Here is a 20,019-nt window from a genome sequence, read left to right on the forward strand (position 1 = left end):
TCAAATAGAATGTATAGAACAAATTTTCACCTAATTAAACATTATCTTTATGTGGTTAGGATGTTTACACTATTTAGAGATTTGTAAGAGAATGAAATACCATGAAGACAATCTGAGACACCCTTTTAAAGCCCATGATGTGTTGATTAAGATTTCGTTGAAATTTTCTGTAAAGTTAAAGAGATGATAGAGCTAAATTCTTTTAAGTGAACTTACTAAGATTTTACCACTTATTACGTGATAATTACGGCGTTTTGCATTTGCGCCGATCTGCATTTCATTTACGCCGATTTTTGTTTTCATTTGCGCCGATTTTTTACAGGTAAATTACAGGTGAAAATATATAAGAAGATGTGGTATGAGTGCAAATGAGACAACTCTCCATCCAAGTCATGTTATTTTTCATTTATCATTATAGACCTTTTCTGTGAGCCAGTTGTACACTATATTCAAAAAACAAAGAAGTAAAAACCTAACTTATAAAAAGCCATCTGTTTATACTAATATGACGAATTGAAAATCTTTTAATAGCATTTATATCCATAAAAACGGAGTACATTAAAATCAAAAATTTGTTCTTGTCGAGTATGTACTTACATGTAGTATAGGCAACACTTCTAATATATTCCTTTCTTGTGATTTCGTCTCTTCTATATTTGTCGTAATTGTCAATAACGAAGTCATCATTTCTTAGTCTGGCTTATGTACTCATGTGTATGGCCCTCCATGATTATAGAATTGACTCCTCGACTCGTTTCAGTGTGCAATATGTCCATCGTGTTACAGCAAAGTTCCAGAACAATATGCATCAATATTCTAAACCTAAGTTTATAATCAGATTTTACCAATATACCTTTACAGAATAGTACATGTGCGTATTAACTTACCTGTAAATCCAATTAGGAACAAATATAAAATCGGCGCAAATGAAAAAATGAAATCGGCGCAAATGAAAAAATGAAAATTTAAAAAAATCGGCGCAAATGTCATACGACCGATAATTGATTATATAATGATTGCATAATAAAAATATTGCATTCCTTTAAAAGATTTATCTTTTATCTATCTATATATTCCTCTTTTATTATTTTCTATGCATTCATAAGAAAGTTACAGCATTTCAAAGGTTAGTGATTGGAAGTAAAAAAAATCTTTGTATTATGCTACCATAAGTGTCAATATTTTCAGTATCTGAATATTTATCACTTTAACAAAAATGAAATAAAACTGGTACTTAAACCTTTGAATGGGAGATACAAAATGTGTGTTATTTACCGAATAAGGACAATTTAACTTTAAAAAAAAGGTGGGGTTATGTTTTTTCCTTAACATATATTTTTATCCTCAATTTGATAAAACAACAATATTTTGTGGTCGAGCAGATAAAAACAATTAGCGGTCGTCCCACTGTCTATAGCACTCTGTTCAGCTCTTAATATTATTCCGTATCATGTGTTTGTGACGTCAAATACGTTGACCCGGCCTTAATAACTTTGACCCGGACATATCAGCGACGTCATAATGTTTGAACCGACGTTAATAACTTTGACCCGAACTTATCAAGTCATCTTTTGTGTGCTGATGAAACAAGGAAAACACTTCTCAAACACACAAATATAGCCCGATAAATCGATTATCAGATTATCTGCATATTAATATTGTAAAATATTAGCTGATTGGCATAATATGAAGGCTTTTTGATCTCGTTCGCTACGCTCACTCGACAAAAAGCTTCATATTATGACTCGCAGCTATAATATTTTACGATATCAACATGCAGATAACCTGATAATCGGTACTTATTCTGAATCCAGATTTTCCCTATAAATTAAAAAAAAATATGGTAGCGTAGAAAAATAAAAATAGTTCTCGATTTTTTTCCGATTTAGACCAAAAACATACCCCACCCATTGAATTCATGTGGATACTCTCTTACCAAAGTATGTTTATGTAGGGGTAGATGTACACAAGACAATGCAATGTCTTTGTACACGAATTTATATTTATAAAGCAATTTAATTTGGCTTCAAGGCAGGTTTCTAAGCTCCTTCATGTACATATATAAGCATAACATTGCTAGTAAAGGATAAATGTTTCAGACGTCTTAGTTCTAACAAAATATGTCTGTTTTTTTTATGGTTGTATTAGATTCTACTCCCTGATTTTGGAGAAGGTGTTCTAAAGTTAACATAAGATCCTATTTGTACTAACGATAAGCATTCTATTAAGATCAATTAAAACTAAAAACAGTCGTTAACGTGTTGATCATGTGTTCCTACAGATGACATTGATACTTCCATATTGTGTCCTTGACCTTGTCCTTTGTTTTTTGTTTTTGCGTTATCATTATGAAATTACAAACTTAATTAACGACATGTTTAGTTGAATCATACAACGTCCGTTGTCCTCTCAGTACATGAGTACTACATATGCCGGCAGAGACCGCGGAAGTTGTAACACTGACTTCACCACGACTGTAAAACGTTTTAAGATAGTTCATGACCAAGGTGTTTTTTTCATACGTTTTTATCAATGATGAAAATCTCTCTCTCTCTCTCTCTCTCTCTCTCTCTCTCTCTCCTTATATGCTTGTATATTATTATATTACTTCATCAATTGATTAATAAGGTTTATGCAGATTCCCTAAATATATAAATATAGTACACCAAAGGCTGTGTTAGCATGCCCTTTAAAACCTTTACAATTATTTATTTTTCCAATTTGCTAATAATCATGTTTTAATATTGTAGCTAGCGCCAAAGCGATGTTGTCAAAATGCTTAGGTATAGGGAACGATGTTATCGGTGTTGACACGCATAACTTTAAAGAAGATAGTCTCGATTATCCAGACGCTCCATATGTATATAGTATTTGTTGGCTGTAATTAGAACGATAACTCTGGTGCATCGAGTCGAGACTACAAAGAAGATGGAGTACATACAATTCTTACTGTCATGAGAAAGGGGTGTGTCCCTAAAGCGGAACACCTCGAGTGATGTGATGCGGTGGTTGATGTTAACTATTATGGGCTTAATCTTGGTATAGAAAATGCTACACAATTTGCCATTCCTAAAGCTTTTATTTTAAGAAGGCAACGGAAATGTAAAGAATACATGAAGTAAGATAACAGATATAGGAAGATGTGGTAAGATCGCCAATGAGACAACTATCTATCCAAGTCACAAGTTGTAAAAGTTAAGCATTATAGGTCAAAGTATGGTCTTCCACACAGAGACTTGGCTCACACCAAACAGAAAGCTATAAAGTGCCCTCAAAATGTAGTGTAAAACCATTCCAACGGGGAAACTAACGTTCTAATCTATAAAGTAACAAGTGTGCACACGCTGAAATGTCTCGCCTTCTTTAAGAATCATTGATATTATGTTGATAGTCCAAAATATAAAGCTTTATTACAACTGTCACATAAACTCAACCTTAACAAAGTAAACGAAACATTGATCAGTGAACCATGTCAGGCAGACATATACAGCTAACAATTTTTCCATACAACAAATATAGGTGACCTATTGCTTATAAATTAAGAAAAACAGACCAAAACACAAACACTTAACACTAAGCAATGAACCGTGAAAATGAGTTCAAGGTCAAATAAAACCTGCGCGACTGACATATAGATCATAAAATATTGCCATACACAAAATATAGTTGACCTATTGCATATAGTATTAGAAAAAATAGACCAATACTCAAAAAATTAACATTTGACCACTGACCCATGAAAATGAGGTCAAGGTCAGATGACACCTGTCAGCTAGACATGTATACCTTTTAATCATTTCATACTTCAAATATAGTCGACCTATTCCATATTGTATAAGAAAAACTGATCAAAACACAAAAACATAACTATAACCACTAAACCATGAAAACGAGGTCAAGGCCAGATGACACCTGTCAGTTGGACATGTACACCTTACAATCATTCCATACACTAAATATAGTCGACCTATTCCATATAGTATAAGAAAAATTTACCAAAACACAAAAACATAACTATAACCACTGAACCATGAAAATGAGGTCAAGGTCAGATGACACCTGTCCTTCCATACACCGAATATACTAGACCTATCGCTTCTAAAGAGTATCTTAGATATGGACTTGACCACCAAAACTTAACCTTGTTCACTGATTCATGAAATGAGGTCGAGGTCAAGTGAAAACTTACTGACGGGCAAGGTACGCACATACCTAATATATTTATCCTATTACTTATAATAAGAGGGAATTTACATTACAAAAAATCTTAACTTTTTTCAAGTAGTCACTGAACCATGAAAATGTCGTCAAGGACATTGGACATGTGACTGACAGAAAGTTCGTAACATGAGGCATATATATACAAAGCATGAAGCATCCAGGTCTTCTACCTTCTTAAATATAAAGCTTTTAGGAAGTTAGCTAACGCCGCCACCGCCGCCGTAGAGGTTATCATCTATCTTTTAGTAGAGACAACAAATAATTACGGATCTTTGTATTGAATTTATGAACAGTAGATAACATTTTAAAGTAAACAATTATTTAAACACATATGTGCTTTTTCAAACCTCTTGCTATAAAGGGGTAAATACCTCTTGCTATGAAGGGGTAATTGCATACTTAATGATTATACTTGATCTTATAGCATAATTCTTACGTTTAAAAAAAAGGATGTTAACTTTGAATTGTCATTGGTATGGTTAGATTTAGAAATTTACTGAGTACAAATTTTTGAATTTTTAGAAATACTAAGGCTTTTTTACCTCAGGCATAGATCACCTTAGCTGTATTTGGCAAAATGTTTAGGAATTTTGGTTCTCAATGCTCTTCAACTTCGTACTTTATTTGGCCTTTTTTACGTTTTTGGATTCGAGCGTCACTGATGAGTCTTTTGTTGACGAAACGCGCGTCTGGCGTATTTACTAAATTTAGTCTTGGTATCTATGATGAGTTTATTTTCATATGATTGTGTGTTGATTTGATGAACACAATTTTTGTAATGTTTTAATTTATTTAATTTGGTTAACTGGTAGTTTGATAAATCAAATAATAATTCATTATGGTAATATTTTAGAATATAGAATTTGTTTCAATAAATATGAATATAAAAAAAATAATGCAATATGACATAATATATATAAATTTGACAAGTAAAGTTCACCAATATAATCTTATGACACGCTCAAAATAACTAGGTGGAATCGAGGAACCATCATTACTTATAACCTATTACAGGGAAATTAACCGATGTATATATAACCTATTATGTCTGTTTCTTTTGTTTACACATAGTTGTCAGTATGATAGAATTGTATACGACTGTCATACAAGTGAGAGATTTAGCTAGCTATAAAACCAGGTTTTATCAACAATTTCTACATGAGAAAATGCTTGTTCCATATTAACAATATGATAGTTGTTGTCCATTTGGTTGACGTGTTCGAGCTTTTGAATTGGCCATTCGATTAGGGACCTTCCGTTTTGAATTTTCCTCGGAGTTATGTATTTTTGTTATTTTTTTTTTAAATGTCCAATGACAGAATGAACACATTTATCTTATTTCTGTTTTCAACAAAAGCTACACTTTACTAGGGCATGGTTGTTGTTCATCTTTTACATGATTTTCTTGATAGAGGGTTGCTGCTCACAAGGAAGCTATTAAATCAAGAGTTCCAATTGAAATCATCCCTTCGTAAATTTTACGGACGCCATCACGAGTTGGTTGACCGTTATGGAATAACCGTTTCACAAATGACATCGGATATGTTCCTTACGTCGTAACTACAATCCCCTTCCCTTTCATGAATGTGACCTACCGAATTAGACTATTTACCGGATTTGTTATCACATAAGCAACAGGACGGGTACCACATGTGGAACAGGATCTGCTTACCCTTCCGGAGCACCTGAGATCACCCCTAGTTTTTCGTTGGGTTCGTGTTGTTTGTTCTTTAGTTTTCTATGTTGTGTCATGTGTACTTTTGTTTGTCTGTTTGTCTTTTTTATTTTTAGCCATGGCGTTGTCAGTTTGTTTTAGATTTATGAGTTTGACTTTCCCTCTGGTATCTTTCGTCCATCTTTTACAAAGATCAGTTTCATTAGTCAATTTCTGTAACCTGGATTTGATTCAAGTACTTTGATGAATTACATACCAATTTGCAAAGAATCCATTTAAAGGTTTGAAAGCAGCTTAGATTTATGCATGCAGTGTTTGTCAACTTTTTTTTAAAATGTAACTTCATTTTCTTTAATTTTATATTTATAAGGAATACATTTATAGGCAATGCAGTGTATCAAACTAAAATTTCAAATAAAATGAATAATTTGTGCATTTCTTTTTTTTAGTTCATTTTATTTAAGACTAAACCAATCGTGTTTTTGTTAATCTTTTTAAGGTTATTATCACAGTACAAAATCCATGACTATAGATATAGGAAGATGTGGTATGAGTGCCAATGCGACAACTCTCCATCCAATCAATAACAATTTATAAAAGTAACCCATTATATGTCAAAGTACGGCCTTCAACACGGAGCCTTGGCTCACACCGAACAACTAGCTATAAAGGTCCCCACAATTATTAGTGTAAAACCATTCAAACGGGAAAACCAACGGTCTAATCTATATAAAAAACGAGAAAAACGTATAAATTACGTAAAAAACGAAAACTACTGTATAGCAGATTCCTAACTTAGGACAGGTGCAAACATTTGCAGCGGGATTAAACGTTTTAATGTTATGTTTTAGGAAGTGATCTGAAACAAGATTTAAACTCTTCTATCACAGAGTTCAATGTTATTATTCCCATGTAATTAATAGATATAAGAAGATGTATTATGAGTGCCAATGAAACAACTCTCAATTTAAGTCATAATATGTAAAGGTAAACAAACATAGGGCAAAGTGTGATCTTCAACACGGAGATTTGACTCACACCGATCAGAAAACTATAAAGGGTCCAAAAATGGATAGTCAGTGTAACACCATTCAAACAGGCATTGCGCCTGCTCTTGGTTCGGCTGTAGGATTTGGTATGTTGAGCTACTTTTGGAATGCCGTACAACAACTAGTATGTCAAGATAAAGAAAAAATAAATATGACGCTAGCTGATATTATTATGAAAGTCTTTAAGTTTACATTAGATGGATTTGACTATCATTGTCATGTTCCTTTGATCATATAGGTTTTCACGTGTTTCTGTACTAATATGGCGGTGCACGTTCCCGAGGAAAGTAAGTCCAAAATATCACATACGATTGACAAAGTGTTATTGTCATGTTAAATGTTTGATATGCTGAAATTTATTCAACAACATCCAGTGATGAAAACTTAACATTGGAATAAGTGAAGTAAAGTACACAGAAATAATATAACGAAAAAGTGAGTAACAATTGCACCATCAATTGAACAAGCAACGTGTTTCTTAAAAAAAAAAGTACAATGTAATCAAGGTAAAAACAAATCAAGAACGTGTATTGCTTTCACAGCACACGGTGTGAATGTCAGACATGGACGATGATGGTGTGATCCGGTGTTGCATCTTAGGAAGAATACAGAAATGGTTTTAACAAAACTACTCTCTAACAAAATCCTCAGGTTTTGATTCTTTGAACTTGCATATAAAAAAAAACACATATAAAAATCCTTACCTGGACCCTCCCCTGGAAACTGTTATAGTTTTTTTGCTATTAGGTAAGAAATGTTTCAAAATTTACTCACTAACGGATGGAGTTGAAGCTGAACCAGTAGCAAAACAACATAAAATCGCGTATATTTACTGCAGTTACCATATGATTTGACCTTCGTTTATCTTTAGTGGATTGCAATTAAAACACGATTTATGGGTTTAGTTTCTTCAACAAAACGCATCTACTTTGAAAGCAAAATATGTACTTAAATATTGCCGATGATATATTTTTTTAAATCGACCTTGTCAAAAACCTTCATACATGTAAACAAATGTTACATTTCCGAGTAGACATATTACGTTGTTTGGGTTTTGCAAACTTTTCCGTTATTTGTATAACACTTTCCGGACTTGTCACTATAAGATGGGATGTTAATTACTTCGTAGTATATCATTGACCATGGAGAAGTATCTTGTCCTCATATCCTTCGCTGCTTTGATAGTATCAGTTTTTGGCTGCTGTTGGCCGTCAGAATTCGAGGGATATAGTGCGACCAGTTATAAAGCGGACAATTCTCCGGCTGTATCGGTATGTATTTTACCATATTTTTCATCAAGTGTAAAGAAATATCACAAAAATACTGAACATCGCGGAAAATTCAAAACGGAATGGCAAAATCAAATGATAATACGCATCAAACGTAGGGACAACAACTGTCATATTCCTAACTTGGTACATGCATTTTCGTATGTGGAAAATGGTGGATTGAACCTGGTTTTATAAATTGGATGACAGCTGCATCAAATTCCATTATATTTACAACGATGCGTGAACAAATTTAAGACCATTCTATAAAATGTCTGAGAGTCTGCATTCATTTTATTTAAAATAAGAATACATTGTATCAACGCTGCCATGGTTTGGAACTTTTCAACATGTACAGGATCGCACCGAGCAAAAAAAAACTGGCAATAATCAAGAAAACATTATACTCAGAAAATTGAGAATAGTTGAAAATGTGCAAGATAAACTTGTGTGAGTGATTTTTAAAATACGTTATCACGCAAACATATTGAAAGTATCCTTTTGACCTGTTAAATGATCACAAAATATTTATTTCGCTATGTTTTTGTATTTTTGACAGGGAGTCTATGCTATTGCAGTTAGCAAAACTAAGCAGAAAATTTATTCATCTGGTAAAGTGTTCGCTAATGGTAAACAGTATGTAGTTAAAACATTGTTTGATTATACCAAGGTAAGCAAAACAAGAAAACAGTAAGCGAAAAATAATAAAACAAACACCTTATAAGTAAACTCAGGTCAATGTCAGACGCAGATTTTATATTTTATTATATAGTTCGATTTTTTAACAACTTTTTACAAATTCCATAGATACTTTTTTGACTATAAAGCTAAAAACTGAATCATAATTTCTTTATGTTATCAACAAATTCATACGGACACTAATGTAAATAAGCTTGTTTTAAAGGCGTTTTATTTCATCAAGTCATAGACGTTGCTTTAAGTTTCAAGCTATAAAGCCATCAAAATGACTAGTGTAAACCCATTCAGACAGGAAAACTAACGGTCTAATATATAAAAATCGAAAAATTATGAACCACATCAACTAGCGACAAACATTTTATTTCTTTGAAACAGGGCAAGAAGTACTTAGTGGTTAATAATCGATGTTTCACATCAGCTATTACTGGGAGTATGACAGGGTGTTTGAATCGTAAGTACATTTACCAATTAGAACTAAAATTATTCGACACTTTCAACTATTACGTCTGGTTTTTTTTTTTAACACATCGTTAATATATATAATTGAATTTGATTCGCCAGTCATACAAGTTAGAGGTTCAGCTCGCTATAAAACCAGTTTTAAAAAAAAAATCCACAATTTTTCCAACAAAAAAATGCCTTTTACAAGTCGAGAATATGACAGTCGTTATATATTCGTTTGATTTGTTTAAACTTTTGAGTTTGCCGTTAACTTAAGTTTATTCCGTTTAGAGTTTTCATCTGATTTCGGTTTTTACCTGTGCACTGAACAATCTGTATAAATTATTGGAATTTCAGAAAAGTTTTCAAAATATATAATATATATGTAACACTCAGAAACATGTCCTTCCACCAAACGTGTCCGATTCCCCAAAATATGTTGAAAACTGCGCCAAAGCGTGTCATTTGTAAAAACGCCCACCAATGTTCATTTCTCAACTAACCCACAAACGTGTCCAATCCCCAAAACATGTCCATGTCAAGCGTTATTTGGTTATTGCTATTTCGTTAACGTATACTAATTTTACAATTACATTAAAAATATACATAAGACACCTTAGTACTTTTTCAAACCGGAAGAATTAAACTGGGTTAAAGTGGGGGCGTTATTTCGGCTATACCGTACGTATTGTATTGTAAGCAAAAATGTTGAGTTAAACTGTACAGTTAACAGGTCAAAGTTTCCCTTTCTCTGCGCGTTAAAACTTTGATGTTCTCTCTAATTATGCATGAAATACTGACAACAGTCTAAAGTTAATTTATTCAGTAGAACTGAAAAAAAAATTAACACTTGTATGTTTTCTTTTATTTGCATGAAATACTTGCAACTGTTCTGGACAATACGTAACCAGCAGTCTAAAGTTTATCTTAACAATAGAACAGTAAAAACATTAAAACATGTTTGGTCAAATGTAAAAATAAAATAAAAACAGGTAGCCTATGTTCTCTCTAAATAGAACTGCAAAAAACATTTAAACTTGTATGTTCTCTATAGATATGCATGACATACTTGCAACTGGACAATACGCGATCATCAGTTTAAAGTTCAGTTTAAAGTTAATTTGTACAGTACAACTGTAAAAACATTAAAACTTGCAAAACTATTGTGTGCTCTAAATATGCATAAAGTACTTGCAACTGGACAAAACGTAATCAACAGTCTTAAGTTTATTTATACACTACAAAATAAATTTGCAATTAAAACCGGCGTCGATCACATAACAGTCATATTCATAAAAAAAAAGAATCTATAAAACTTATGCATGAAATATTTGGCACTGGACGTTATGTTTCTATTCGTTTGTTGTTAGTGATGGTGGAAACCTAAAATTTATTTAAATACAGGATAACTCGTCTATGATTTGATGAGCTTTTGATAAACACACAAACTATTGACAAAAGTGAGGAAAAAAACCGCTGTTAAAAGCCCGCCATGCAATATTCGGATAAATATAAAAGGCATTATCGGAGTTTATAAGTACAAAATAATTAACAAAGTTAACGATTAATTCAACTCCAGAACTATATGTATGTTCGCTCTATAAAATGAACATGAAATACTTGCAATTGGACAATAAACAACTGCAGTCAAAGTTACTTAATATTAACAGATTAATTTTGAAAATATTATAATCAAGAAATACCTACATCGAACTAACTTAATCTGATAAATGACAACTTCATCACGTGTGTCCCCCATCATAGAATTGCCGTACACGTTATCAGCGATTTTTTTTAGGAGATACATGTATTAGCGCTAAAATACGTATGACGTTTTGGCGTTATATATTGGACACGTTTTGGCGAATAACAATTATTGAACACGTTTGGGGGTTATGAAGTCCGACAGGTTTGGGGTGTATTGTACATTTCGGACACGTTTAGGGAGAATCGGACACGTTTGGGAGAATCGGACACGTTTGGGGGGAAGGACACGTTTGGGAGTGTTACATACATACTTAGTATTACATTTTATCTTATTGTATATTTTATAGCCAAGGCAGGGTTCACAGCATCATCCCACTATGGAGCTACCCCTAACAAGCTTCCAGTCAAGTTATATTCCTGGTCTGATGCTTTGGACTACAAAACGGCGGTTGTAGTAAATGTTGGTGCTGGACAGTGTGTTCTTCAAGCAATATCAGGGTTTTCATCCAGTGCAATCAGTAATACTGGCTATTTGGGACTGAAAAAAGGAGTCACCAACCCTGCAGTCTTTAATATTCCTTCTCCTTGTCCTAGCAATGAAAGCCATTTAAATGAGGTAAGCTATAAAATATAAATATACGCAAAGTTTTGAATAGCATCGTGGCAGCTTTTCATAGTAACCAGAAAAAACTGAATATTAAGTACAGAATTAATCTCAAAGCATACCAAGCATTATACTGTGCTATACGTTGTACTCCCACATTAAATGATGTGTTTTATTTTGAACGACAAGCAGAAGATATTTAACGGGACAATGCAACACACAAGTCGAAGACAAACTGACAATGCATTGACTAGAAAAAAAACCCAAAAAACACGAGAATTACGCAATACATATGCTACCGGTATTTATTCGTACCTTAATATACATATGCTATTTATTCGTACCTTAATATACATATGCTATTTATTCGCCCCTTAATATACATATGCTATTTATTCGTACCTTATACATATGTTTTTATTCGTACCAAATCATTTGTTATCTATTTGTACCTAATATCTATGTAATCTATTGGTACCTCATATAAATGTTTTCTATTTTTAGGAACCAGACCATCTGAAGTTTGTTCCACATCACGACTGGTTATAAGATTGAGGGTTTACATAACAAAGAGATACAGTGTTCAAATAGTTGACAATCTAAATATAAGAATAATTGAATAAAATTCAGGTCAATGTACACCATATTTGTGTTTACCAGTATTTCAAATGTCTTAACGGTATGGATATGCTCACACTGTCAGCAAAACAAAAATACGTGTATTTATATGTCTTTGTTGTCTGTGTTGTGCTAGTGCTCTCCTTTTGACGTATGCCTTATTCATGTAAGATTATCGATTTTCAGTTGCATCCGGACGGTATCATAAAGTTGTAATGCAATTGAAACGAAACAATATTCACATTTACTAAATTAAATAATGGATACTGCATGTTTCATGTCAGTTTGCAAGTTGAAATGTAACGACACAGAGGGAAGCAATGGGAAGTAAAAAAAGGTGAAGACACCACATGATAATGCAAACTCAAAGGTCTAAAATAAACTAAAACCGCTTTACATACAATGTATAGCAAAAGTACCCAAACAAAAACTTAGAAAGCTCAAGACTCAGCAACATTGACCCCCCCCCCCCCCCCCCCAATAAACCGGGATCGACCTCTCTAATGATCTTGAGAGTTGGAAATTCTTCTCGAAATACATACTATCACGTTACTTTTTCAAGGAAAGGTGAATTCGTATATTGAAAAAAAATAATCTTTCGAAACATCTTGAAATATAATAATTGTACTTATCGTTTTTGTGACATTTCCCGTTCTAGATGCTCACAAACTGAAGATCCCAAACAGCATGAATTGCAAAACTGAAAGTTTTTATGGACTTCGCCTATTTTTTAATATACCTCGGAATTCGGAATATTTATTAAACTTTTTAAATTAAATTAATCAAATCTTTTATATCCCTAGATATACATGAAATGTTTGCAAATGGACGCTAAACTATTAAAACTTATAAAAATTTTTTTTTAGCGATTTTGTTTTATAACAAATATTATCTTTATTCGCCACACTTTTCAGCCAGGACCCAGTTTGAATTGTGTACCTGAGTGCGCTTGTATCAATAACCAATTCACAGATGATATCGGATATGATCATTATGTGAACAATCCTTTTCACCTCGAGAAAATTCGCATTGAGCTTATTAGCATAATAAAAAAATCTAAAGAACATTTTTATGACAATTTGATAAAAAAAATTAATAAAGACAATTATCCTAACGATTGGTGGAAGACAGTAAAACAAGTGCGTTTTAACATTGTCATATATTTGGATGTTTGGCTAGCCATAAAAATAGGTTCAACCCACCTTTTTTTTAAAGTCCTCAACCAAGATAGATATATTGCAGTTGTTACCAAACAGTCCGTTTCTATGTATAGTGGCGTTTGTTTTTGTAGCAATTCTGTGATTCTTTTGTTAGTTTTTTTCTCTAATAGTTGATGTGTTTCCGTCAGTTTTGGTTTGTTACCCAGATTTATTTGCGCTTAATCGATTTTAAAAATGATTAATGAGTACTGAACATCGCTGTACTATTGTTGCTTTAATTCAACATCACAAATCCAAATATCGACATCAATCCAAAATAATTGAAAGAAGCATCCTTTATAATCCAGATATCTTTGATAACTATTTATTGTAAAATATCCCTTATGTAATCTCTTTGCAAGAGAATTGGCAACGAGTAAACGTCACTCATGTTTGCAGAAGAAGTAAACTAAACGAAATGAAAAATTATAGACCTGTTTCTCTATTAAATGTTCAAAAATTATGTGTTTTGGTTGATATGGTTTGAAAATTAAGGAGAGACTAAAAAGTACAACTGAATGGTTAAATTGTTACCGGTAAATGATTTAAATATGGTTTTCTGTTTAAATATATGCTTTATTTACCGATTAGTTACATATACCAATAGTTCAATTTAGTATGGACATCTGTTCGATATCCACCAAACATAATTTTGCAGTTCAAATAATTATATATATATAACCAAAAATTTGCGAAAGCAAATTTACAGATCTAACATTGTTGGGTTGATGTTTAGACGAGTTGTATATACATTATGTACACAGCCATGTATCACCATCATTGATGGCGATCCGATGGATACATCTGTTGTAGAGTTGTCACTGACTCAGACGTACTTATGAATATAATTATTTTCTGTGACTGTAAATTACATTAATTTGTAGGATCCTTTACTATAGATAATTTAGCTGATCTGTAACAATAACATCTTCATGCCTTATATATCATGTACTGTAGTACGCCGCTATATTAAAACTGACGTGGAAAGGTAACACATGCCCACCGAAAGCTCTTTCTTTGAGAGCCCAGGTGGTCGTGTGGTCTAGCGGGACGGCTGCAGTGCAGGCGATTTGGTGTCACGATATCACAGTAGCATGGGTTCGAATCCCGGCGAGGGAAGAACCAAAAATTTGCGAAAGCAAATTTACAGATCTAACATTGTTGGGTTGATGTTTAGACGAGTTGTATATATATATATATTTACGAGTCTAAATTGAAAACTACGTTCAAACCTATGACTGCGTTGGATAAAAACCGCAATTTTTATACGTGTGCATGTCAAACAAATTTCGTTGTAGAAGGGTCTAAAAACAGCACAAACAACATTTTCCAAAAGACCAAAAGAGTGAAAAAGTATATTTAAACAAAACGCATTTGACTAACAGGTCGAACAACTGATGTTCTTTAACCCTGCTGACTGCCATTGGCGATTGCCAAATAAAATTGATCACAGGTTGTAACAAAATGGATCTTATTATAAATATAACAAATTTTCATGCAGATAGAGACATGATTTCATGTCAAACTTCTTAACTACAAAAAAAAAAAAAAAAAAAAAATGAAACGTGATTATGGTATCTTTTTTCTGATTGGAAATTTTTGTTTTGTTTACTATTAGTGTTAGGTTCGTACGATTTTCGATTAAGTCAATTTTATAACGTAAAATTTATTTTGTCCTTGTATAAACCGAAACAAAACAAAAACAAGTTGATGATGGAAAACCTTTCCGTTGATCAGGATATAAATATAAGCACGTAATTGGAAAGAGTAATTATTTGTAACATCAAAAAAGTAAAATTACAAAAATACTTAACTCCGGAAAAAACGGAAAGTCAGCAAGAACAAAATCAAAAATAAAGCGCATTACACGAATGGACAACAACTTTCATATTCCTGACTTGGTACAGACATTTTCTAATGTAGAAATTTGTGGATTGATCCTGGTTTGAAAGCTAGCTAAACCTCTCACTTGTATGGAAGTCGCATCAAATTCCATAATATTGACAACGGTGCGTGAACAAAACAAACAAACATATTAGGTAAACATGTCACAAATAGGGGTACAGCAGTCAATATTGTGTTATAATCGTAATCACTAAAAAAACAAAACAATCTGTGACAAAGAAGCACAAAATGGCATAACGACCAAGCATATAAGTAAAAGTCAAAGACAAGAATAAACAAATTAACTATTGTACAATATTTAATATCACAATGACTGGATGTATAAGTACAGAGCCACGTCATATATGTATGGCAAAAATTAACGACAAACAAAACTATTTTGATCTGAGCGTCACTGATGAGTCTCATGTAGAAGAAACGCGGGTCTGGCGTACTAAATTGTAATCCTGGTACCTTTGTTAACTATTTACACTATTGGGTCAATGCCACTGCTGGTGGACGGTTCCTCCCCGAGGGTATCACCAACCCATAAGTCAGCACTTAGGTAATGACCTGAATATCAATATATAGGTAATTTTTATACATTTCCTGCTACAAAACTTTGCGCTCAAGAATGGGATGATCCACGCTATATGTATCTAAATAACACCAAAAGGTTTATAGACATAGCAAATCAGCCAAAATGAAAGATAAGAATACGAGAATATGATAAACAATAACATAATCACAGGATGTACACGTACAATAAGTATCTTATTAACAATAAAAACAAATAAATATTTCGTTGGTTTTTAATCGAATAATGAGGATAAAATATTGGTAAACAATTTCAACCATCATTGTAAACGACATCAAATCATTTTAGAAGAAGATCTTAATAACAAAGTCTTTAAACTAAAAAGCTAATGGTAATCGTTGAGCATAAATCTAACTGGTGCAAAACAAGTCAATCTCAATGTTGTCTTACATATACAGATGGGAAAAAAATATTTATGTATCAGGAATTAATTTTTTTCCCGTGTAGGTATACAAATAATTCGAACCTTGATACAGGTGTAAATCTAAAGTATATAATTTCACTGTAGTTCTTATGAAAAGTGTATTATAATTGCCCTTGAGATAACTCTCAGTTCGAGACAAAATAACGTCGAAGTTTGCAACTAAATAGTACAATAATTAACTGATTTAGAGTTATAAATATTGATAATGTTACCGAAATGATATACACATGATAACTTGAAAATCTTTTGGTCGTATATTGGTATCACGTCGTCGTCGTCGTCGTCCGATGATTTGATTTTCGCACTCTAACTTTAGTAAAAGTAAATAGAAACCTATGGAATTCAAACACAAGGTGTATGACCATAAAAGGAAGGTTGGGATAGATTTTGGGTGTTTTGGTCCCATCAGTTTAGGAATAAGGGGTCAAAAAGAGCCCAAATAAGCATTTTTCTTGGTTTTCGCACAAAAACTTTAGTATAAGTTAATAGAAATCTATGAAATTTTAACACAAGGTTTATGACCACAAAAGAAAAGTTTTGGGAGTTTTGGTCCCAAATAATAAGGGTCCAAAAGGGTTCCAAAATTAAACTTTGTTTTATTTCATAAAAAAAAAAGAATTATTGGGGTTCTTTGATATGCCAAATCTAACCGTGTATTCAGATTCTTAATTATTGGTCCTGTTTTCAAATTGGTCTACATTAATAAGGTCCAAAGGGTCCAAAATTAAACTTAGTTTGATTTTTATCAAAAATAGAATTCTTGGGGTTCTTTGATATGCTGAATCTAAACATGTACTTAGATTTTTGATTATGGGCACAGTTTTCACGTTGGTCCAAATCAGGATCAAAATTATCATATTAAGTATTGTGTAATAGCAAGAAATTTTCAATTGCACAGTTTTGCACAAAAGCAAGAAATCTTCAACTGCACATATTGTGCAATAGCAAGAAATCTTCAATTGCACAGTATTGCACAATAGCAAGAAATATATAATTGCACAATAGCAAGAAATTTTCAATTGCACTGTCTTGCGCAATAGCAAGAAATATTCAATTGCACAGTATTGTCCCGTTTGAATGTCCCTCTGATTTCTTTCGGCCCCTTTATAAACGTTTTATTTTATTACAGACAACTGTTTGACGCTAGAATTTTGATGCGATTCTACAATATCCATGGTGCTTTATCTATTGCATCCAAACTGGCAAAAGTTCTTCCACGAGTCATCAAATTGCATATCCCTTCAACATTCTAAAAACGTTTATGAAAGAGGCACCTGAAAGGGTATACAATGACGAAAAACAGAATGTTACATGCGAGTGGACATCGTGTAACAGCCATTTGAGATAGTATATAAAGTCCGCACAGTTGTTTTCCTTTTCTTCATTCGTTGGAAATTACAAGCCCCAGTAAGAGCTGCTATAAGGGTAATCCTTAAATTTTCACTCATAATCAAATACACCAAAAAGTTTAATGAGAATCCTATCTGTCTACTTAATAAACAATACGAGTCACATAGCATCTCTATAAACTTAACATATGGAAACAATCTGGAGAAGTTAATCGTTGATAAGATATTTAACAGCTCTGAGAGTATGAACACAATTGAGATCATAACAATAATGCATGCCGATCTGTGAGCCTTTTCAATGGCTGCTATATTTCTAGTTCTCTGAACGTTCGTTGTACTTTTCCAAAGTTTACAACAGAGATAAAATGTAGAAAACATTATAATGAACACTGAACTTTGCAGGAAAATGTTCATGCCCGTATTTAACACATCGATATCATCTACATCCAAATAATCATCGAAACAGCAAACGTCATTTTCTCCGTTATAGAACGACTTGGTGTCAATAAATGATTTCCAGATGAAAACACTTATAAGAAGAAACGAAAATAAACAAACGACTGAAATATTTGACCTCTTTTTCAGTAGTCTCTGCAAAATCCATAGAGGATGTCGTAAAACAATAACTTTTTGAATGCTTAACATAACTGTTATAGTAACAGAAATAAGATGAAATGCTGAGGAAATGTTTGTTACACACATCCAAACTATGCAGCCAGGGTAATGTTCTAACCAAGCCGATCCACCAAACAGATCTCCTTTACTTTCCAGACCCTTAGTGTAAAACACAAAGCCAACAAATGTGGGCAAAGCTGCTAGGATAGATGTAACGCTATCTGAAGCAGCTAACAATGACAACAAGACGGTAGATGGTGTCCTGTTCATAGGACGAGTAAATACAACTATCACAAATATATTAACCACTGAAGTTTCTATAGCTAATAACACATGAGTAATATTTATCCATGCAGCTGGAATATATATTTGACTTTGATTACATGTATGCTCCTGTTTGAACATGCTTTCATTTCCATAATTAACGTTGGGTCTGTTCGATGTCATGGTGTTCATATAAATCTAAATAAGAAAGAAAATAAAAGACCAACAATCCAAGGAAAATTTAAAACGAAAAGTAATATGCAAAATCAAAAGCATAAACACTGTCATCAAACGAAGAGATAATAACTGTCATATTTCTGACTTAATACATGCATTTTCTTGTGTAGATAATTGGTGGATTAAACCTTGTTTTATGGCTAGCTTAACATCTCACTTGTATGACAGTAGGTTGTCCAGTCGGTATATGTGTTTTATAATTTGATTTCGCCATTTGATTAGGGACTTTCCAGTGGGATTTTTTCCTTTCCTGGGAGTTCAGTATTTTATAGTATTTTTACTTTTTAAAAGTCTATAGTATTGACATCAATAAGTTTTTTGTATATTTGCCAAATGTTTCCTAGTGTTCCTTTCTACATTTGAAAAATGAAATTGTATACAAATATTTTATATAGCTACTATTGTAACCTATTACTCTAATTTGGCATTAATATTTGAAAGATCATATCATAAAACACATGTGTACTAAGTTTAAAGTTGATTGGACTTCAATTACATTAAAAACTACCTTAATCAAACTAAAAACTTTAACCTGAAGCAGTACAGACAGACGAACGGTTCACAGACCCAAAAACATAATGATTATAAATCGGGCATAAATATCGTTTAATTTATTTGGCCTTTTTAACTTTTTTGGATTCGAGCGTCAATGATGAGTCTTTTGTAGACGAAACGCACGTCTGGCGTATATACTAAATATAGTCCTGGTATCTATGATGAGTTTATTTATTTCATATCGGTTGAAAATAAGATTCTCTTATTGGATTAAAAGGGGTCACATGACATTCATTAATCTTCAGTAATAAATTCTATCGGTCATTAACAGAACAAAACGGACCAGAAAACCGGTCGTTAACAAATTTTACATGATAATGACCGGTGGGGCGTGGTTTCCATCTGATAATGACCGTTGGGGCGTGTTTTCCGTCTGATAATGACCGTTGGGTCGTGGTTTATCTGTTTATGACCATTGGGGCGTGGTTTCTCTGTTTAGCTAAATGTATCTTTTATAAAACATGTTCCTGTTTTTAATATTATATTTAAGTTATTGAATTGTATAATATATTTTTTCGTTAATTATAAAATTAAAGAGAACTTGATTAAGTATTTATATACTGAAAAGTTGCACTTAAAAGAATGGCAGTTTTGCTACGACTGATCTTCAAT

At 32.7% G+C, this 20,019-nt stretch overlaps 1 protein-coding gene across 1 annotated transcript; it reads left to right on the forward strand.

Annotated features, from left to right (window-relative positions):
• The first annotated feature begins 8,050 nt into the window (after positions 1 to 8,050).
• Positions 8,051 to 12,308, forward strand: LOC134693031 (uncharacterized). Its single transcript, XM_063553726.1, has 5 exons — positions 8,051 to 8,216; positions 8,773 to 8,883; positions 9,288 to 9,363; positions 11,408 to 11,676; positions 12,169 to 12,308. Exons 1-5 carry the CDS (start codon positions 8,088 to 8,090, stop codon positions 12,211 to 12,213), a joined length of 630 nt encoding a protein of 209 aa, XP_063409796.1. The 5' UTR covers positions 8,051 to 8,087; the 3' UTR covers positions 12,214 to 12,308.
• The last annotated feature ends 7,711 nt before the right edge of the window (positions 12,309 to 20,019 follow it).

Source organism: Mytilus trossulus, chromosome 12 (genome assembly GCF_036588685.1).
Source record: "Mytilus trossulus isolate FHL-02 chromosome 12, PNRI_Mtr1.1.1.hap1, whole genome shotgun sequence".
Classification (NCBI taxonomy): domain Eukaryota; kingdom Metazoa; phylum Mollusca; class Bivalvia; order Mytilida; family Mytilidae; genus Mytilus; species Mytilus trossulus.

Bases quoted from the DNA above. Each gene is read 5' to 3' on its own strand.
- LOC134693031 (XM_063553726.1), top strand. From the start codon at position 8,088: ATGGAGAAGTATCTTGTCCTCATATCCTTCGCTGCTTTGATAGTATCA. The intron at 9,364-11,407 runs GTAAGTACATTT...TATATTTTATAG, and splicing joins TATGACAGGGTGTTTGAATC to CCAAGGCAGGGTTCACAGCA. The intron at 11,677-12,168 runs GTAAGCTATAAA...TTCTATTTTTAG, and splicing joins ATGAAAGCCATTTAAATGAG to GAACCAGACCATCTGAAGTT.